This window comes from Lycium barbarum, chromosome 5, assembly GCF_019175385.1.
Source record: "Lycium barbarum isolate Lr01 chromosome 5, ASM1917538v2, whole genome shotgun sequence".
NCBI lineage: Eukaryota > Viridiplantae > Streptophyta > Magnoliopsida > Solanales > Solanaceae > Lycium > Lycium barbarum.
In genome coordinates, this window is record NC_083341.1 from 60,129,780 (window position 1) to 60,152,615 (window position 22,836).

General features: G+C 38.3%; 1 protein-coding gene across 1 annotated transcript; it reads left to right on the forward strand.

Moving 5' to 3' along the window:
* The first annotated feature begins 11,546 nt into the window (after positions 1 to 11,546).
* Positions 11,547 to 21,999, forward strand: LOC132640883 (YTH domain-containing protein ECT1-like). Its single transcript, XM_060357681.1, has 8 exons — positions 11,547 to 11,825; positions 15,891 to 15,928; positions 16,032 to 16,206; positions 16,923 to 16,999; positions 17,080 to 17,580; positions 19,654 to 20,178; positions 20,481 to 20,693; positions 21,165 to 21,999. Exons 1-8 carry the CDS (start codon positions 11,771 to 11,773, stop codon positions 21,405 to 21,407), a joined length of 1,827 nt encoding a protein of 608 aa, XP_060213664.1. The 5' UTR covers positions 11,547 to 11,770; the 3' UTR covers positions 21,408 to 21,999.
* The last annotated feature ends 837 nt before the right edge of the window (positions 22,000 to 22,836 follow it).

Genomic DNA, 22,836 nt, shown 5'->3' on the forward strand with positions numbered 1-22,836 from the left:
CTAATGTCAGAAATGATTTCTTGAGTTAGCAGCACATTCTCAACTATAGTCCTATCTTTGACAAATCCAGCCTGATTCAATGAAATAATATCAGTTAAACCTTCTACCAGCCTTCCATGAATTAGTCTTGAGATGATTTTATTAGCAAAATTACTCAAATTAATAGGTCTCATATCAGAAAAGGTAGTAACAACATCCATTTTTCGTAGCAAGACAAGATTAGTATGAGTAATAAATTTAGGAAGTTCAGCACCACAAAAGAAAGCTTTGACCATATCTGTCACATCATCTCCAATAATATCCCAGCAGGACTGAAAGAATAGCCCTGTAAAACCATCTGGCCCAGCAACACGAATAGCCCTGTAAAACCATCTGGCCCAGCAGCACTTTCTCCATTAAGTTGAAATACCACATTTCTTACCTCTTCCTTTGTAGGCATTTGCTCAATTCCCCAATTTTGTTCATCAATCGCCAACCTTGGTACCTGATCCAACAGTTCAAAATCAATAGGGTCTCCTTCTTTTGTAAATTGTTCTTGGAAAAATCTGATGGCTTCCACAGAAATAGCATCAGCATCTTCTATCTAGTTTCCTTCACCATCTTGGATTCTTTTTAACTACAATCTTCTTCTTCTTCCTTGCACATATGAATGGAAGAACCTAGTGTTTCTATCCCCATCTTGAAACCACTGCATACCAGCTTTCTGCTTCCAGAATTCTTCCTCTAGATGTAAATATCTATTCAAATCAGCTTGGACCTTATGAAGTATTGCTCTATTTGCTGGAGTAGGCAAAGCCTCAAATTGTATCTCATGCACCTTTATTACTTCCTCCAATGTTTCAATTTCCTGAAAGATATTGCCAAAAGTTTGTCTACTCCATTGCATCAAAGCTACCTTCACCTTTTTCAGTTTATGATGAAAAAGAATGAAAGGATTGGCCATAAAATCTGTAGACCAATGACCTCTGACCAAGTCAAAGAAACTAGCATGCTTAGCCTAAAAGTTTAAAAACTTAAAAGGCTTTTTAATTTGAACTGAATCTCCAGCATATGAAATCAATAGAGGGGCATGATCAGACCCAGTCCTGATTAGATGTGAGATCTCTATACCAGGGAATTTGAGCTGCAAAGCATGATTACCCAAACATCTATCTAGCCTCTTAAATATACAATCATCTCCACTCTGACATTCCACCATGTGAATTTACTTCCCTTGAAACCTAAATCAGCCACTCCACAATTCTGTATGCAACCTCTAAAATCCTGTACTTCATTAATTGTAATGGGTAGTCCTCCATACTTTTCCTCCTCAGAAGTTATCACATTAAAATCACCTCCAATTAACCATGGTACCACCATTGTTATGGACACATCCTCTAAAGAATTCCACAAATCCAACCTATCTGCCTGATTACATTTTGCATAAACCAATGAGACCACCATCTCATCTTGATTTCCTCTCAAAGTTAATTTAAGCGCCAAATGTTATGGATGATCAACTAAAACTTGACAATCAAAAATCTCTTCCACAAAGGCCCAAATCTTCCCAGAACTATTTGCCACAGAATGTTGCAGGCCAATCTTCCTTCTGTATTCTTCTAATTTGTCAGCAGTTTGAAAAGGTTCCATGAGACTTATAAAACCAAAATGATATTTCTACTGCATTTTCATCAACCTTGTAAAAGCTTCCAAAGTATTAACGGATCTAATATTCCATATTATTGTATTCATCATGGCTTATTAGATTTATTATGGAATCTTCTAGTTTGAACACCTGAAAGTGTACTGAACTTTTTTGCAGTTTTCTTCTTTGTCTTTGCCCCTCCTTTCTCTACTAATTTTGGAGATAAATCCCCTGCTTTGAAAACTTCTTTGACATTCTGCTCAATTGTATGTTTATCCAAATCTTTTCCTCCCGATTTAACAAGCATTTTATTATGTGACTGTTCTGCAAAAGCCACAATCTTCTCAGTATCATCTTGTTGATGCTCTCCTGTATATGGCTTTTGATATTTATGTTGTTTTCCCCTAGATCCTCTTTCAGATATCTCTTCCTCATCTTTCTTTGGTGACCCCTCAGCAAGTGAATCCACTTTTTCCCCCGTCTGCTCTGTGTTAGTCCCTATACTATGTGATGGAATCTCCATAACATTGCATGATAAGTTTTTCTTATCACACCTATATTCTGCATAATGTTCCTCCTCTTGTTTGCTTGGACTTGCTTTGCTACATACTGCTGTACTATTACTTTGTGCCTCCTCTACCATTGCTGAAGAATTAGATTTATCTGAACTGCTGCTCTTTTGAGATACTAGACTAGTTGCATTGAGGACGTTGTATTTAATAGGGCTGATTTCTTTTCTCTTATTTGACACATCCCCCCTGCCCCTTTTTATCTTTAGTACAACACGGAGCACTTTTACTTGCATTACTGCTTATTGACTTCTAAATCTCTAAATCTCTGAATGGTTCTCTTTCTGCAGAATTGGGTATGGTGTTGTGCGGGATGTTTGTTGACTTTTAGATCTCTTCAGCCTTGAGGGGATCATCTGCTGTATTGGTTGGGTCCTCCTCTTCAATTTTATCACCTTCTCCAAGAATAGCAAAGGAATTTTGTGTATCCACAACATTTTCATTTTGTTTGTCCTTCTGCACTTCTCCCACTATTACTTCATTCTTGTCTCTAATATATTTGTATTTCTTGCTTTGCATCCACTATTTCTAGCCTGCATATTCCCCATTCTTTTTGGTACTGTTGAAAGTCCTTCTCTGTTGTGCATCACTTCCATTTTGTTGAACCTGCTTTTCCCCTTCATTATCCTTCCCAAGCTCCTCTCTATATTGTTTCTTCAGTTCTGGATGTAGTGTTCTACATTCAACTTCATCATGACCTTGCAGTTTACAATGTTTGCAATATTTTGGAAGGTAATCATATTGAATTGGAATCCATTTTGAATTTATTGTCCTCTTTTCATCATCCTCCTCAGATATATATGTATTCTCTTTGGATGTGCTGCTAACAAATCTATCTCCACTTTTACTTTGGCACAACTAGGTCTTGTTTTATTTGTTGTGGCAAGATCAACTGTTAGAGGCTTACCTACTGCTGATGCAAGTGAGAAGACTGCCTCCTTGGCAAAGAAATTTGGTGGCAATTCAGGAAAGCTAATCCAAGCAATGGTTATAGAAGTTTCCTCATCTGGCTTGAACTATGGGTTCCATATCAAGGGCCTTATTTGGCAGTATCTAGAATGAACTTTGATGTAATATGCAGGAGTAGACATTACTTTGACATAGTCTTCAAATAGGGAAAGCCTAATCAAAATATGTCTATCTTCAATTAGTCCTATTCTACGTTGTCCTTTGATTGAACACTGCTCCGGAATAGCAGTTCTGAACTCCTTAATATCTATGATGTCATATGAGAACTTGCCCAGTATTGCATATTGTAATTCCTCCTGTATTATCAATTGCTTAATTTCTGATGATTTCCAAGCAACATGTGGCTCTCCGTTTATGTATGTAACTGGTTTTGGTGCGATTGGTTATTTAAAAATTGTTGCTGTAGGTTCGAAAAGATTGGCAAAATTTGAAACTGTAGGCAAAGTAAGGTTAGATGAAGTAGGGTTAGATGGTGATGGCTATATACATAATGGTGAAGACATTTATACTGAAAACATAACAGATGGTAAAGTTGATCTATTTTGAATAGTTCAGGGGTATTTTTTTTATCATATTCCCTATTATCGAACTAGTAAGAGAACATTTGGTAATGTTTCAGGATTAAAACAGGTGTTTTATATAGAGAAAATATCATAAATAGTTATAGTTTAGAGAGTAATTACGAAACGTAGCTACAGTTGTTGTATCTGGCAGAAGAATTGTATCAGTGCATACTGTATCTACTGAAATCGCGTGAAAGAGTTATATCACCATTATTGTATCAACGCTAATAGCTACGTTTCGTAAAAATAGTAGCTACATTTTGTAATTTTTTAAAACTATAAGTACATTTCGTAAGTACAGTCTAAATGTTTGGCACGTTTGCGTAAGTTCCGTTTTTATACAAATCAATCAATCAAAGAAGAGAGAAGAAACTGTATTAGTGTAAGTATTTTAATGTTGGTCCCTTCACTTAGAAGAAAGAGGAAGTGGAAAAAGTGAAAACAACTGAAACGGTAACTTCCTGCCTGGTTGGAAGTAAATAGAGAATAGGGACCCCTAAAACCCCTTTTAATGTCTAAAAATTTTATTCAAACCCTCCCGCGAAGCAATAATTTCCCCTTTTCTCTTTTTGTTTCTTTCTTCTATTCTATTCTATTCCAATAATAATATAATAAGAGAGAATTGGGGATATTGATTTGGGGTTTCCTATCTCAATTCGATTCTTCTTTCAATTTGCATTTATTAAACACTATTCAATTCAGTTTTATTTGATGGAGGATTCGAATCAACAGAGCATCAATCGATTTACTTCTGTTTCATCTTCAGGTTCGTTACATAAATTAACCCTTATTTTTTTGCGTAATTACATACGTGTATTATGTGCATCAAGAATGGATCTAGGATTTAAACAAGTGAGAAGAAGGGCATCTTGTTGTATATATGGATGTCTTTTTTTTCCCTGTAGTTCGTTGAATTTTCCCTATATAGCTCGAGTACGAGGTTTTGTATTAGACAACAACAACATACCCAGTGCAAGTGGGGTCTGGGGAGGGTAAGATGTACGCAGACCTTACACCTACCTTTGCGGGTTAGAGAGTTTTTGTATAATTCGTTGAATTTTTTCTACTCCGACTGTCCTAATTTATGGGGTACTTTTTGTTTTCGAGAGTCAACCAAGAGAATCTTTGACCGCGATCTATTTGTGCATGCCCTTTAACTATTTTAAATTGTTAATTGTCGGGACTTACTACTACTTTTTATGTAGTTGCTAGTTTCTAAGTATGTAAATTATTTTTTGAAAAACTTAAAGATTGTACAAGGTCAAAATAAAGAAGTTTGACTCTCAAAATTCAAACTGTATCACATAAATTAGGACAGAGGGAGTAGTATATATGGATATTTTTTCTACGTAGGCGTATATATTGCTCGAGTACGAGGTTTTGTATTGGATGGAGTCTTACTTATGCCGACCTTGTATGTAATGTTATCTTGTTAGAGATTTATTTGGTTGTTGTTTGATGATGGATCTGCATGATATGATTGTACTATTGTAGGCAACTCATGCCAAGAGTTTTAAATAGTTTGGTGCATTCTTTTTCTGGAGCACCTATCTGTTCCCTTACCTGTATTATTATTTTCATGCTAGCATTATCCTATTCTTCAATTTTATTACTACTGTTGTTTCTTTACTTTGGTTATTTTACTGTCAGTACTTTTTTCTTCATAATTTCTTTCAAAGCTGTTTTGAAAAACGAAGGTAGGGGAAAGGTCTGCGTACACCCATCCTCCCCAGACCCCACTATGGGAATATACTAGATATGTTGTTGTTGTTGTAAAAATTAGGGCAAAAAGCACAAAGCATGAAGTAAACACGTGATACTTCAAGTACATGAAATCTCTTGTGCCACTTAGCAGGTTATTTTGTACGTTTTCTAGGCTTAGATATTTGGCACCATGACAATTCATTGTTGTCTAGCTACTTCTCTCCAGTTAACTGAAAGTTGGCATTAGCTTTATTTGAAGTTTCCAGAACAAGGTTGGGCCCCTTAGGCACAAGCGATCGGCAATTCTTCTTAATCACAAACAAACTAGCTCTTTTGGCATCTCCAACAACAAGCCCAGTATAATCCCACCATGTGGGGTCTGGGGACGGTAGAGTGTACGCAGACCTAACCCCCACCTTGAAAGGTAGGACGGCTGTTTCCGAATGACCCTCGGCTCAAGAGAGGAGAACAAGAGAGGAAAACAAGACAAAAGGTCAAATAGGACCAAGCATATCGAAAACAATATGAAAACAAGGAGTAACAAAAGCGAGAAAGTCATGGTAGAACAGTCCGGAAAGAAAGGAGCATTAACTACTATAGATAAATAAGATAACCAAAGTGCAACGGCCCAACAAATATAAGCAGCAATCAAATGCAGAAATCAAATGGTAATAAACAAATGAGCAAAACTACAACTACTCTGGTGAAAGGATAAGTCACCTAGCCTTCTATCCTAATCTGAGTCCTCCACAACCTCCTATCTAAGGTCATGTCCTCAGTGAGCTGAAACTGTGTCATATCCTGTCTAATCACCTCTCCCCAATACTTCTTCAGCCTCCCTTTGCCTCTATTGAAAGGTCCATAGCCAACCTCCCACACCTCCGCACTGGAGCATCTGTGCCTCTCCTCTTCATATGCCCAAACCATCTCAGCCTCGCTTCCCGCATCTTGTCCTCCACCGATGCCACTCCCACCTTGTCTCGGATATCTTCATTCCTAATTCTATCCCTCCTAGTGTGCCCACATATCCACTGCAGCATTCGCATTTCCGCGACTTTCATCTTCTGAACGTGAAATTTCTTGACTGGCCAACACTCCGCCCCGTACAATACAGTCGGTCTAACCACCACTTTGTAGAACTTGCCTTTAAGTTTTGGTGGCACTTTCTTATCACACAGCACTCCAGAGGCGAGCCTCCATTTCATCCACCCTGCACCAATACGATGTGAAACATCGTCGTCGATATCCCCATCTCCCTGTATAATAAACCCAAGATACTTGAAACTTCCTTTCTTTTGAATGGCCTGGGTACCAAGCCTCACTTCCCCGTCAGCCTCACGCGGTAGGCCACTGAACCTGTACTTCAAGTATTCTGTCTTGGTCCTACTCAATTTAAATACTTTAGACTTCAACGTCTGTCTCCAGCCCTCCAGCTTATCGTTAACTCCGTTGCGAGTCTCGTCAATTAGGACTATGTCATCCGCGAACAACATACACCAAGGCACCTCACCTTATATTTGTCGCGTCAATTCATCCATCACCAGGGCGAATAGAAACGGGCTAAGAGTTGATCCCTGATGCAACCCCATCATAACAGGGAAGTGCTCCGAGTCTCCTCCTACCGTCTTTACCTTGGTCTTAGCTCCATCAGACATGTCCTTTATCGCTCTAATGTACGCCACAGGTACACCTTTAGCCTCCAGGCATCTCCATAGGACCTCTCTTGGCACTTTGTCGTAGGCCTTTTCTAGGTCAATGAATACCATGTGCAAGTCCCTTTTCCGCTCCCTATACTGCTCCACCAATCTCCTTACAATATGAATGGCTTCTGTAGTCGAGCACCCCGGCATGAATCCAAACTGGTTCTCTGAAATAGACACACCTCTCCTCACCCTCATTTCCACCACCCTTTCCCACACTTTCATAGTGTGACTTAGCAGCTTGATACCTCTATAGTTGTTGCAGCTTTGAATGTCGCCCTTGTTCTTGTACACGGGAATCATTGTACTCCACCTCCATTCTTCCGGCATCTTCGCTGTCTTGAAAATGACATTAAACAACCCAGTCAGCTACTCCAAGCCTACCCTGCCTGCATTCTTCCAAAATTCCCCAGGAATCTCGTCAGGTCCGGTCGCTCTTCCCTTGCGCATCCTACGAACAGCTCCCTTAACCTCCTCAACCTTTATACTCCTACAATATCCAAAGTCGCGATGCCTATCCGAGTGCTCCAAGTCTCCCAACACAATGTCTCTATCCCCTCCTTTGTTCAAGAGTTCATGAAAGTATGACTGTCATCTCTGTCTAATGCGAGATTCATGTACCAACACTTGGCCATCCTCGTCCTTGATGCACTTCACTTGATCCAAGTCGCGTGCCTTCCTCTCTCGCCTTGGCGAGCTTAAATAGATTCTTATCCCCACCTCTGTCCTCTAGTTCTGCATAAAGGCGTTCAAAGGCTACCGTTTTAGCCGCCGAAACTGCCAATTTCGCCTCCTTTCTCGCCATCTTATACTTTTCCCTGTTTGTACGCTTCTCTTCATCATCTTTGCTATCTACCAACTTCACATATGCATGCTTCTTTGCTTCTACCTTCCCTTGGACTTCTCCATTCCACCACCAATCCCCTCGGTGCCCACCACGGCGGCCTCGTGAGGCCCCCAATACCTCTCTAGCTGCTTCCCTAATGCAACTGGCCGTCCTATCCCACATACTGCTCGCATCCCCCTACTATCCCACGCTCCCATAACCATCAACTTCTCCCCCATCTCTAGGGCACTAGACAGAGTCAAACTCCCCACCTAATCCTCGGTCGGTCATCCACGACCCTCTTCTTCTTCTTCTTCCTTCTTATCTCTAAATCCATCACCAATAGCTTATGTTGGGTCGTAAGATTCTCACTCGGTATGACCTTGCAGTCCTTAAAGAGGCCTTTATCATCTTTTCTAAGGAGCAAAAAGTCTATTTGCGTCGCAGCCACCGAGCTACGGAAGGTTACCAAGTGCTCCTCCTCCTTCGGAAAACTCGAGTTGGCTACCACCAATCCAAAAGCTTTTGCGAAATCCAAGAGTGAGACTCCTCCACCATTCCTGTCCCCGAAGCCAAATCCTCCATGCATCTCGTCATAACCCCTCGAAACAGACCCAATGTGCCCATTGAAATCTCCTCCTATGAATAACTTCTCAGTAGGCGGTATACTTACCACCACTTTGTCCAAGTCCTCCTAAAAGCGCCTTTTTACCTCCTCGTCCAAACCCACTTGTGGCGCGTAGGCACTAATAATGTTCAAGGTGAACCCTCCAACGACTAACTTAATCGCCATCATCCTGTCATTGATCCTCCTAACCTCTACCACCTGATCTCTAAGCTCACCATCTACTAAGATCCCTACCCCATTCCTATACCTCGACTTGCCCGAGAACCAAAGTTTGTACCCGTCCACCTCCTTAGCTTTAGGTCCTACCCATTTAGTCTCTTGGATGCAAGCTATATTAATCCTCCTCTTCTTAAGAATCTTAACTAACTCTATGGACTTTCCCGATAAAGTCCCAATATTCCAAGACCCTACTCTCAACCTAGAAGGTCCCTCAACCCCCTTAGCCCCCCCCCCCCAACCCTGGCCCCCGATCCCAACCGAGAACATGACCCTAGTCTACCATCCCTCCACCAAATCCAGTAAAGCAAATATACGCTAGTGAAAGGTTAATCTAAGACAAACGAAGGATTGATACTAAAGCACAAGTTAGCAATAGTCTATAAGCAGTGAAATAGGTATTTAATTAGGCGGAGCAGGCAAAATTTATGGCTAAAAGACAGGAAATAGGCTATTGGAGGTACCAACTCCAAGTAAATAAAACCTATTCACCACCGAGAAATCTCTGTTTGCCGCCGGAAATGCTGTTCTCTGCCGGAAAATACTGTTCACTGGCCGGAAATCACTGTTCACCGACCGGAATCACTGTTCACCGTCAGGAACTGCCGGAAAACTCGAGTACCTGTGCAGAAACTGCCGGAAACCTACTGGTGGAGGATTTCCAGTCGCAGGGTAGAAGAGAAAGGAAAAGAGGAAAAAAAAAACAAAAAAGGAAGAAGGAAAGAAAAGAGAGAACAGAGGAGAGAGAGAGAGAGAGAGATCTGGCCAGCCGGAAGCTTATTACCAGTGGTGGTGGTCGTCATCGCCGGTCGCCGGTGACCGTTTGGGGTGGCTTGGTGTGGGGGGATGAGCTGCACTTACCGTTGGTGAGAGAGAGATGAGAGGAGAGAGAAGATGAGAGGAGAGAGAAAAAGAAGATGAGAGGAGAGAGAATAAGTTGAAAAGACAAATGGAGCAAAAATACAAAATAATTTCATGCATGTATAGATTTTACATTATTGATCTCCATAGAAGTAGGAATAAAGGTTTAAATGGTCACCGAGAAAAAGTTAGAGGAATTAAGTAAAACTCACCGAGAAAAAGTTAGAGGAATTAAGTAAAACTTTCTTTTGGCATCTCTAAGTATACTATATTTATACAACAACATATCCAGTGAAATCTCACAAAGTTGGATCTGGGGAGGGTAGTGTACGCATACCTTACCCAACCTTGGGAGGTAGAGAGGTTGTTCCGATAGATCCTCGGCATAAGGACAAGCCATTCTACTATATCTGTATGAGAAAAAAAGTGTCTTAGTAGATTACTTGAGAATTTGAGATGAACAATAGCCGGACACATGTTCTCCTCGATGCTCTACGCGACCGCGACCTAAGCCAGGCAACCGCGATGCAGCTGCCAGTAGTCTCAAATCCTAACGAGGTGTTAAAACTTATAAGAGTTGGGTTGTTACATTTCAACACAAATAAAAGGTTTGAGCTTAAGCTATTGGATTCTGCCGAACCCGTAACCACAATGTTGGCTCCACCCCTAGTGGTAATTGATAATGTGTGCGACCAATGGTGGTGGTGGTGGTAAACATTGAAATGTCATGTTTGTAGAAATCCTTGAATGGATAGCATTTGTTATAAGTTTAATTATTCAGATCTATTTAAATCCATTCAATAATTGTAAAATAACAAAACAAACCCACTTGATGATTGAGTCGGAATGAATAAGATTCTGACTATAAAAACAAATGCATTTAATGACTGCAATTTGAATTATTAAGATTCCAATCTATATTAAGTGCAAAAAAGAATAAGAGCAAACAAATGAGACCTTAATTTAATTGGACACGACGCTTAAGAGTGTGAAAGTGAATTTTCTGTTCTTAAATTAAATATATGTCTAACATAGCAAATTAATCTTTGCATGTTGTAATGTCAGAAATATCATGTTATTTTTATGAAGGATTTCCTGAAAATTCTGAGAGTTGTATAAAATACTCACTCAATTAGTTTTTACTTGTCCCATATGCTAAAAATAGATGTCCATTTTTACTTGTTCAGTTTGGAAAACCAAGAGATAATTTACCATTTCATACCTGTTTTACTCTTACTATTAATTATGGGTTGGAAACTTCAATGAATTGTTAGTGTTGCACAACTTTAAAGTATTGTTCGATTTATTTCAATCATTAGATGATTTAATAATAATTAGGGGGGACATAGAAAAATTATCATTCTATTTATGGCTCCAAAAGGGGTGTGCCATGCCAATACATAACAAGTAAAAATGGATGAAGTGAGTAATATTATCACTTAAATAACAGGAGAACATTTCGTTACGTTTGAGGATTAAAAGAAGTGTCAATAGATCAAAGAAAAGAAGAGAAAATTTATTATCCCTCCATCCCAATTTATGTGGCACCATTTGACTAGTCACAAAGTTTAAGAAAAAAGAGAAGACTTTTGAAATTTGTTCTAAGACAAACCTTAAACATTTGTGTGGCTATTAATCATTTCATTAAGAGTAAAAGGAGAATTTTAAAGTCAAGTTATTTTTAATTATAGAAAAATGACATTCTTTTTTAAACAGATTGAAAAGGAAAGTGTGTCATATAAATTCATTGTAAATATTGACACAACTAGTATTGTAAATATTTTAATGTTGGTACCTTCACTTACAAGCAAAAGAGGAAGTAGAAAAAGTAAAAAACTGAAACGGTAACTTCCTGGTTGGGCACTCAGTTTGGAAGTAAATAAACTAAATATATGTACAGTCAGATACGGACCCTAAAACCCTTTTTATGTCATTGTTTTCCAAACCCTGCCGCGAAGCATCAATTCGAATAAGAGAATTGGGGATTTGGATTGGGGTTTTCGTATATCACTTCTCAAAATCAATCCTCAATTTGATTCTTTTTTCGATTTGCATTGATTAAGACTATTTTCAGTAGATTTGATTTTGATTTTCAATTCGATTCAATTTGATGGAGGATACGAATCAGCAGAGCATCGATCAATTCACGTCTGTTTCATCTCCAGGTTCATACAGATTTTAACCCCTTTTTCTTTGTGTGTAATTAATTACATGGTTTATGGTGCATCAGTAGTGGATCTAGGATTTAATGGAAGTGAGGGAAGGGCACCTCGTAGTATATATGGATGTTTTTTTTGTATAGTTTGTTTAATTTTTTCTATATATGCATATATACCTCAAGCACGTGGTTCTGTATTAGACGACAACAACAACATACCTAGTGTAATCCCGCAAGTGGGGTCTGGGGAGGGTAAGATGTATGCAGTCCTTACCCCTACCTTTGCAGGGTAGAGAGGTTCTGTATTAGATGGAGTCTACTTATGCCGACCTTGTATGTAATGTTATCTTGTTAGAGATTTATTTAGCTGTTGTTTAATGATCGAATAGGACTAGTCCTATGCACAAAGTGCTTCCAGGCTAGGGCAGCGTAGAGAAGACTGAGCTAGAGCGGGAGCATCTTAGGCAGCCTTCCCTTGCGCAGGGGTGGACACACCTTATGTCAAGGGGTTTCATCCGACACCGTTTTGTCGAAAATTGTAATATATATATATATATATATTCTGAAAAAAGAAGAATACTGAGTCCTTCGCAGCAATATTCAATTTTTATTTTTTTTTAATAAAAAATTTGTAAGTGTATTGCTAAAAAAATTCAGGTTCTGAGGAGAATCGAACCCGAACACCTCTCCTACTAAGGATCCAATAAAACCAGTCAACCTAAAGTTATTCCAACATAAGTCTTAGACATTTAATTACTTGAACTCGATTTGAACTGGATTCTTCAAGCTAAACTTAAAACCTTAATGTTGCAATAATTATTCATTTTTTTCTCCCACTTGTTCATCTGTTTCTTCTTTAAATGTCGACACTGATTACCAAAAATCTTGCGTACGCCACAGCCTTTGCGTTTACGCAAGGATGCTTTTTTAACACCTTATAGTAGAGTACACTGGTTATGATGTTGTTGTTGTTGTAACTCTAATATTGAGCCAAAGCTTGCCCTCTGGTGTTTGTCTGATTGTATTAATGGAAAATTTTCTTTTGGTCTCGTTAGGCATTGGCTTACCGTGGATAATTCTCTTTCTTAGGGAGATTTGTTGCTTTGCGGTTGCTCTTTCAGGGTTTCACGAAAGGGGATATTTGGATTCTTTCCCGTTGTATCTTTTATTTGTTGGCTATAATTACGAGGACTTGTGTTATTTCTCAAAAAAATAATTACAAGGACCTGTGTTACAGTAAGCTGTTTTGAAGCAATTTTTGTGCGGGTATCAATTGTTGGAGGTGATTTCTGAGGAATTGTTATCATTTAAAAATCATGACGTGCATTTTTAGTATGACTAGATATGCAACATGATTGTGATTGCTTTCCTAACTAATATCTCATCCCAGAATTGAGAAAGGAGCAAGAACCCTAACTGGTGAATTTTTTCTACACTGAATCAGTGAATCTGCTTTTTTTCTTTGTTTGTGTCAACCGAATTTGTACCCCACACAAGGTACATACTGCATATTTGTTATATACAGATAATTGTATGAGTGTACCCATTGGTACTCTTTTTTTTTATGACACGTACCCATTGGTACTCTTCCAACATCTGAACAAGTAAAATCACGTGATGTGTGGGTTAGGTGCATGTCACGAGTTCGAACCCTGCTATAGACAAAAGTTTGGTATTTAAGCGGAGAAGGGTAGAGGAGCGGGCCCATTAATTAAATTATTAAAAAGATTATCAAAAAACAAGTATAATCACAGTTTAGAAGTGCTTGGGTAATGCCCAAACAATCATTGAATTATCTGCAAGTGGCAATTAATCACTAACCTATACAGATACACTAAGAATACAAGCAGGGGTCATAATCCAGATCTTCTTGATGGCTGTCAACTCTTCATAGGCTCCAGCTCTCATAAGCATCCTTCACTGAGAGGGGTCTGGTCCAATTGAGACCAAAGAGACAAAAAAACATGTTTCTGATTTCTGAAGCCACCTCACAATAAAGAAGAAGGTGTCTGAGGGTATTAACCAAACACCCCAACGAGTCTGTGATAGCATACTTAATGCCCCAACGCACATCATGGCGGTGAAGAAATAATACCCAACGCTATGGGGCATGATCATTTATTAAATGATTTCAGCATTTTGAATAAGGTAAGTCAAGACCACCAATTCTGCCAAGCGCATGCTCATCCTGACACATGTACAAAGGCAGATAAAATGCATTGTCAAAGCAAGCTTTGAGAAAAACTAAAGATCTCACTTACCTTGAATTCTCAATTCAAGCACACTTTGTAACAAACCATAACTCTGCTCTAGGGTTGCAGATCACCTCAAACTACACAAAACAGGTTTAGAATGGTAAATAAAACCTTAGATAAACATACTCTAAAATTTTTAACACAAGCCTAAGTGCCTAACTCATGGTCAAAAGTTGACCCAAAATGTCGACTCTGATCAACTGGTCAGAGTTCCCGGATCGTGACCAACAATGATTTTTTCTCAGTGAGAGGATTCCAAAATGCTAATCTAAATTAATTTTTTATAACATTTGCCCCCTTAAATGAAGATTTGGGTTGAAGAACCCTAGGACTAAGACTTTCTCAAATTTTCACATTTCCACTATAAAATCTACTCGTGATCATGTAATAAACTCAAATAAAAGGTCAGAATCAGTACCTTGATGATTTGGGTTGAAAATCTCTTTCTGCGCTTGCTATTGCTTTGCTCCTTTCCTTTTTATTTCCTTCTGATGTCTTCTAATGCCATTTACACTTTAATTCCTTATATTATGGGCTTGGACCCCACCTGTGGGATTATGCTGGATATGTTGTTCTTGTTATGGGCTTGGACCACTAAGTTTTCAACTGAATTAATTATTACTCCCTTCGTTTCAGTTTGTTTGTCTTACTTTCCACTTTAGTCGGTTTAAAAAAGAATAACACTTTCTATATTCGGTAACTCTTTACATCCTACATGACATATTTAAGACCTCTTAGTTTGAGATCACAAGATTCAAAAGTCTTCTTTATTTTTTTAAACTTCGTGCCAAGTTAAACTAAAACAAACAAATTGAAATGGAGGGAGTTTTTTGTTTTGCTTTCTCATAGTCAAGAGACTATTATGTCCACTTTAAATATTTGGGATATTACAAGTTCTTACTCCTTGTTTTTACTTATTGAACACCTTGGGTTTATCTTAATTGAAATGCATATGGGATTCATTTTTATGCTTAAAACAACTTTTGAAAATTAAATTTATGAAAAAGTTGTCTATTTTCAAGTTTTCTTTAGAGTGGAGTGTCATTTCCAATTGCAGGATCCAAATTTTGAGCATTAGTTCCAAATCTTTTCACAAAGCATCCCCTTGAGGCTTTCCTCTTTTTTTTTTTTTTTGATGACATGGGAACCCGCAGCTGCTACCCTTCGGGTGCGCACAGGATAAACCCAGCTCCTGTGTAATAGCTTGCAAACCACACAGGAGAGATAACCGGCACTAGGCAAGCCCCGTGTGACGAGCTCGACCCAGAAGGCAAATCCCCTGCTGTCGTAGGCAGGGGGTTTCGAACCTGAGACCTCCATTATGAAAGCCCCATGCTCAACCAAGTGAACCCCCCTTGCGGGTTTGAGGCTTTCCTCTTTTATTGTGGCCTTTTGGGAGAAAGGAACCTGCTTTTTCATCTGAAGGGGGCAATCTCATATCCTATTACCTCACGTAGCAGGGTCTCTGCATTTAACATTTGGATTTGGCCTTGAGAAATCCATTCTTCATCTTTGTTGTTTTACTTATCAAGTAAATAAATAAATCTACCAAAACATCTATTTAGAAATGGGGCAGATGGACAGTTTGGTTGTTTAAGACCTACTGGGGGAGAAGTGGACAGAAGATGTGTGTAAAAAAAAAAAAAAATCGTTTTGGTCTTAAATCAAACCCGTGAGAGAAATGAAGTTAGAATTAGCAGGATCCTTTAATGTCCTTGTTTTCACTGCTTTTATAAAAAAATCTACACATTATTGAGTTATTACTGCAACGTTTGCATTAGTATTGACAAATAACAGGCTTGTTTATGTGTGTGTAGGTGAAAGAGTTGCTGAGCCACAAAATGCTGCAGAACAGGTATACTACTAGTAGTCTTCAATGTTATTTAGTTCATCTTTTGTATAGTTTTGCCAACATATTGACATTTTATGTTGGTACTTTCGTTTTATTCCATTATCAGCCTATTTCGCCGAAAGATGAAAGGGTTGTCTCTGCAAATGCTTCTCCGGATGCAGCCATCCCTGGGGCTTCAAGAAATGCTAAAGATCACCCTGTTACCTCTGAAACTGGAGCTCTATCCACCTTTTATCCACCCAACTCCTATTCTCCTCAGGACCAAGGTCTTTATTATGGAGGTTAGTTCCTTTGGCTAATGTTTAGTTGATGTTGCAGTTCACCTGGTTTTACATGGATAGAGCAAGATGCCAAAGAATAAGTTCCTAGTAAATCATTTCTCTTTTTTTTTTTTCTTAAACTACAAATGGTCTTTGTCTGATATACTAAAAAGTGGTTACTTTTACAATAGCTCCAATGCTTTTGGGGATACTAGCTTAATACGTGCAATATGCTTTTGTGAAATCCGAACAAGTTTCCCTTGTCTTCATTGTTTGGTTAAACTTTTGATAGAATTGATCTTTTTATGGTTGACAAGCTGTCTGCTTTCTCTCTCTCTCTACTTATTTCAATTTGTTCCACTAAAATCTGAATGCAATGTGATTGGATAAATGTAATGTAACCTCTTTTCTCAGTTGCCTTTTTTTGAAGTGACTATGTCTGGTCATCTCTTTCTTTACCAGATTACTAATTTTGAGCTTCATTTGATTGTGAAGGTAATAGAAATAAAAGTTCTACAGTACTTAAAGTTTTGATTAATGGTTCACAATGATTGTGATATGTAAAGTGTAAGACAAGTTTAGATGGTACTTCTGCCAATGGATTCACCATCGTTAATGTACTTCTAGACCTTAATTCTAGGAATTCCTTTGTTAAACGTCGTCCCCCTCCTATGGGTGTTATGGGGAGTACACAAAATCCTTATGATCAATGGTCCTTTATTTGCCTTCTGGCTCAGGTTACGACAATGGCACTGGGAGTTGGGTCGAACAATCTAATGATGGCAATGTGAACAACTTGCACGTGGTTCCACCAGTAAGTTTTGATTCCAGTTTTGTGTGTGGAAGCATTATATTCCAACAGTGAAATATTAATTTCTCCTTGACCCTTTGCAGGCGATGTACAATGAAAATCCGCTCTTTTTCCCTCCCGGTTACGGCTTTGATGCTCAGATGGCATTTGGACAGTTCTCCCCCATTGCTAGTCCTCTTTCTCCTTTTATGATCGATGGTCAGCTATACTCACACCAGATTCCAGTTTCTCCATCTTACTATGCACCACCTGTTTCCCCTGGCTTGCCACATGTTACATCAGCTCTTCCAGCTTCACAGTCTGATCTGGTGGCACCAGGAAGCACTGGCCATGAAATTGATGGCACACAGTTTGGGCCAGGATCAGGTTACTACATGCCTGTTGGATCGTTTGGTGGAGGCGAGCTTTCAGGAAGCAGCAACATTGGTTTCTACAATTACCAAGGTGAATTTGGATCTGGTCAATCTTTACCTAATCGACCTAACCCTGTGGACTCTGGAAGATATATGTCTCAAATGACATCTGCAGGACTATATCCACAACCAGGTGGCATACTTGGGTCGTATGAGCAAAATGCCATGCAGGTTTGTTATCATTTTCCTTTTCACTGGAAAATTGAGTGAAAGAGAAGAAATGAATTGGGAAAATCTGTTACTAATTCTCAAAAACTGTTAGTTATTCTAATGATAAGTGTTTTATTAACTCAAATATCATGTTCATAATATGATTATATGCTACTGCATACATCAAAAGTTATACTACCCTAATAAACAAAACAACCCAGTTTAAGTGCATAGCGTAGTAAGAGATTTATGTGGTACTTATTTTGATGTAGCTCGTTCATTAATGGTTAAGTTTTCAATTTATCAGAAAACTTAAGGGTAAGCACCTTTTCATGCATTAGAGATAGAACTTAAAACTCGATCAATTGTATCTTTTTTTGGTCGGGTAAAATGTTAAACTCGATCAATTGTATCTTTTTTTCAGTCAGGTAAAAAGTAAAACACGATCAATTATGACTTATCTGGTTTTACGTATTTCATTCCTTCTTCAATGTCCACCTTTCCTCTCACTAATGAAAAGAAATACAATATGATTTAGCAATGTAGCCTGGACTCATCTGGACGAATTATTCGTGCCACAATCACAAAGGCTTCATAGGTGTTTCATTGAATAGCTAGTTAAAAGTTTGTATTCACAAGATTCAAGCCTTTATTTTCAACAGCATTAGTATTGGATATTGGTGTATGTCCAATACTAGTGCTTTTTGAAGGTTTCTATCATTTGTAATAGAAAATACGGGATTGTCTGTGTCTCATAAGTACCCAATTCTTAGACCATGTTTGGTAGTGTCTGATGGGATAGCATTAGGCCTTAGGGGTATGACAATTATATTCGAGGGAGAGAAATAGTAGGACTTTTGACGGGCCTTTGTGTAGAGTTAAAAGCTTCCTTTGTTTTGGTTATAATTTGGGACTAACGAGAATATACCATATTGTACAGATGGTTTGATTTTTTGAGTTTCAGTGGAAATCCCTTAGTTTGTAAGCAACACCATCTGTGAATTGTCAGTAAAATAATTTGAATTATAAAATCACGTGTACAACACTATATATTAGAAGATACCTATCCAAGAAATTCATCCTAGATTTCAAATAATTAAGGATTACCTTATTTTAACAGCATTGAATGTGTTAACTGTTCCCATTTTGTGGTACGATAAGAAAACAAGAAAATGATCCTAATGTGTTCCATCGCTTAAGAGGTGGGCTTGTGAATAAAGTCTTGTATATAATTGCTTACTTTGGATTTTAAGGTGTTTATACAGATGTCAACACTAATTTAGGTGCCCCTTTATCAAACTGTATAAGATCTTATTTATCCTTGTAGATGTCATATTTGTTGTCCCTTTTTTCCGTAACTTCTTATTTTTTCAAAAATAATACTAGTAACTTAACTACATAACTAACCGTGTTGATTTTAGTGTACAGAGCAGATATTTGATCAGTGGAACTATGAAGCATTAGTTTTCGCTCCCTCCTTTAAATGATTCTACTTTAGTAATGTTAACCACAATGATTGGTTTTGAAATTATAGCCATCTATTCTTATGCACCTTCTTACCCTTTACATTCAGCATATTGTCCTCAACAAAAAAATTAAAGAACATAGTGCATATTATAACTGCAAAATCTGGATAATGGTCATTAGGCGCTCAATTCACTAGTTTGGAAATGACATCTAGTCAATGCTGTATTATATCTCCTAACTTTAATGGGGCTGAGATATATCCCACCCCAGAAAAGCAGCTGACTTTTGTTTATTTGAGAAATAATCTCTTTGCTTTTATTTCTTTTTGGCGCATCCATGAGGTTCCCATAGGTTTAGAGGATTGGGTGGCTTTTGTAGAAAACCATGTCTTGCTGTGAGGTTCTCTACTTTTTGGTATACTTCTTGCATACGGGCTCTTCTTCTGCCCTATTTATATGAAAATTATACTTGATAAAAAATAAAAAAAACTGACTTTTGTCATCTCAAATAAGAAACTATAGACAGGGAACTGATTATCTTATGTCCCGTCTTGTTGTCTCTTAGTTGTTTATATTCAGTAGCTCCTTCTGTTCTGATTGACTTCTCTACTTATTTTTTCAAAACCAGGCTTCACATCAAGGTCTTGGATTTACACCAGCCTCCTCAGCCAGGCATTATTCCCAAGGTGGTTTTTATCCTGGTGCGAACTATGGTAGTGGTTCCGGTTCTTTGTGGGAACCTGGTCACCGAAATTGGATAACTCCTGACAGAAGTGGAAGACGTGAAAGGGATCGACACTCTGTCAACATTTCCTCTGAATCACTTGGTATGGCAAGTGAACGAAACCGAGGACCAAGGGCATTGAAACCAAAGAGCAAGGCTTCCGTTGAGGATAGCTCGTCATCTGTTATTCATAAAGAAGTTGAGTTAACCTCTAATTTGCAGCCTGACCAGTACAATCGGCCCGAATTTCTCACTGATTATGAGCATGCTAAATTCTTTGTCATCAAGTCCTTCAGTGAAGATAATGTTCACAAAAGTATCAAATATAGTGTCTGGGCTAGCACTCCTCAGGGAAATAGAAAGCTTGATGCTGCTTATCGTGAAGCAAAAGAGATGAATGCTAATTCTCCTGTTTTTCTCTTTTTTTCGGTATGTTCCTTCTCTTATATTGCCTTGTAAGTTAAAAGAATGCAGTACTCTCCTGGAGAACGGTTCTTATAGAGGATACCCTTTGTCATAATTCTCAGAAGGCGTCTATTTCTCTTTCAGTTCTTTTTTTTTTCATTTTCCACTGCTGATTTTTCTATATTTGTATCTCTTTTTATCAGTTAGCACTGTGTCATTATCATTGAGAAATTAGTGAACATCAATGCATGCTAACAAATATTGAGTACTTCTATATGATTGGCATGCTCAACTTTTGAGCTTTTAATTTTTGGGTACAACTCTAGGTCAATGCTAGTGGACAATTTTGTGGAGTGGCTGAGATGGTTGGACCTATTGATTTTGAGAACAACGCGGAATACTGGCAGCAGGACCGATGGAGTGGGCAATTTCCTGTTAAATGGCATGTCATTAAGGACGTTCCTAACAGTCAGTTTCGCCACATACTTCTGGAACATAATGACAACAAGCCAGTGACTCACAGCCGAGATTCTCAAGAGGTATATGTCGTCTACTATACTCCTTTTAATCTTCTATACTGTTCTTTCTTCTCTAATGTCTAAGATTATCATCCAGCTCTGAATGTGTATTACCTATTGGAGCTGCAAATAATCTGCAAAATGCTTATCTTGAATGTAGCTAGTCCAGATCTTTTGCCTTTATCATCACACATTTTTTCAGGATAGGTTGCATATTGATCAATGACTGCTAGAAATTTCTCTCTTTGGTCTTTCGGAAACAGCCGTCCTACCTTGGTAGGAGTAAAGTCTGCGTACACTCTACCCTCCCCAGACCCCACGATGTGGGATTTCACTGGGTTGTTGTTGTTGTTCTTTTCTCTGTATGCTAATATTCAAAACCGTGCCAGTTGACAATCCTGTGCCCTTACTCTTGCTTGATTTATGTGTCCTATAGCTTGTGGGTACCAGTTGAAGTTGCTTCACATTGTTTTGTCACTCTGATCATTTCAGGTGAAATTGCCAGAGGGAATAGAAATGTTGAAAATTTTCAAAAACTATGAAGCGGATACCTCTATCTTGGATGATTTCACCTATTACAATGAGAGGGAGAAGTCCTTGCTTGGAAAGAAGAGTAAACAGCGAACACTTCCACCTGGTAGTGCTGCAGTGACTACTGCAGCTGACACAATAAGTCAACTAGCTGATAGTCTTGCCGGCACACTAAACTTGGAAGGCAACAAGAATTTGCCTTAAATAGAGTTTGTAGTGCACTACCTTAAGCCAGTAGCAGATTCCAGAGGCAGAGTTTACTGCAGTCATTCAGTGTTTATTTGGTTGGGCAACCAGCTGGCTCATATAGTTAAAAGGATATTGCTAACAGCTTTTTGGGAGGTGGCCTTTTCATCACCTTTGGATCAGAAAACTCTCTCTTTTCCTTCATTTGCCATTTGTTCAATTTGTTGTGATTTGCAGTTCTTGGGCCAGGAGAGAGTAGCCAGTAGTGTTAGTGCTAACTGTCTTCCCGTTATTTCTTCGTTGTTTCTATAAAGTAGGTGATGGCAGGCAATACAGAAGCCATCCGACATTTGGAAATTTGTGGATCTCTCCGGGCTGATGCCTTATTGTACTCTAGCTTTTCTTAGTTTTGGACGGTACCCAGGGCTGCTTTGTTATTGCTGTAGAATTACCAAAATGGGTGATAATTGGGAGGAGGCTGCAACATGTTTACAGAAATCAAACTACTTTATATTAAGCCTGTATTTCATGATCAACCCAAATAATGTCTGGCTTTTATAGTCAGATTATTTCTTTTATGGAGTCATAGGTATCAATGTTTTCTCTGCTGCATTATGCCCGCAAATTCTTTGCTCATACCGTAATGTATGGTAGCTTCTTTTCATTTTCTATCTGCATCCAAGTTGAAAATATATACATTGTCTACAGGATTTCATCGAGTGTGAGCAAAGGTTATAATAGGTCTCACAGAGGTAATGCTAACCTTTAGAATATCACTCTGTGGTTCACTAGGGGAGAGACCCTTTTCCCTTCTCTTCTTTTTCTTTTTGTTTTGTTTGGTTTGGGGTCGGGAGTCAGTTGAATTTTGTTCAACTTGACGACCATGACAATCTCCTTTAAAAGAGTTAACAAGTAAAGACGTTGAACTGGGAAATAATGGCCATGAGTGTGAGACTATTGAAATTCGAGCAATGTACCAAGATTTTAGTTATGGTCTCTTGACCCCTTAAACCCACAGTTTGACAAGGCAGCTGCATCTCAAGTAGAAGCTTCTTGGCAAAGATTTAGTAGGCGTTTGGATATTTGATTTCATCTTTAGTAGGCGTTTGGATATGTGATTTCATCTCATGAGATGAAATCAGCGTTTGAACATGTGATTTTATCTCTGATTTCATCTCATGAGATGAAATTTCAAATCATTCAAAAAGACATGATTTGGGATTTGAAATCATGATTTTAAAAAATATAAATATAAAATTTATCCCATACGTTTATATTTTGTAAAAAAAGATCCATAAATTGATAGATATATTTACCAATCATGTTTACCAATCGGGAAATGCATGCTCGGTGCGGAGATTATTCGTACCACGCAGGAGGATTATATTAAAGAGTGATTACATTAATATTCATGTTAATTTTTTTTATTATTATTATTATTATGAAC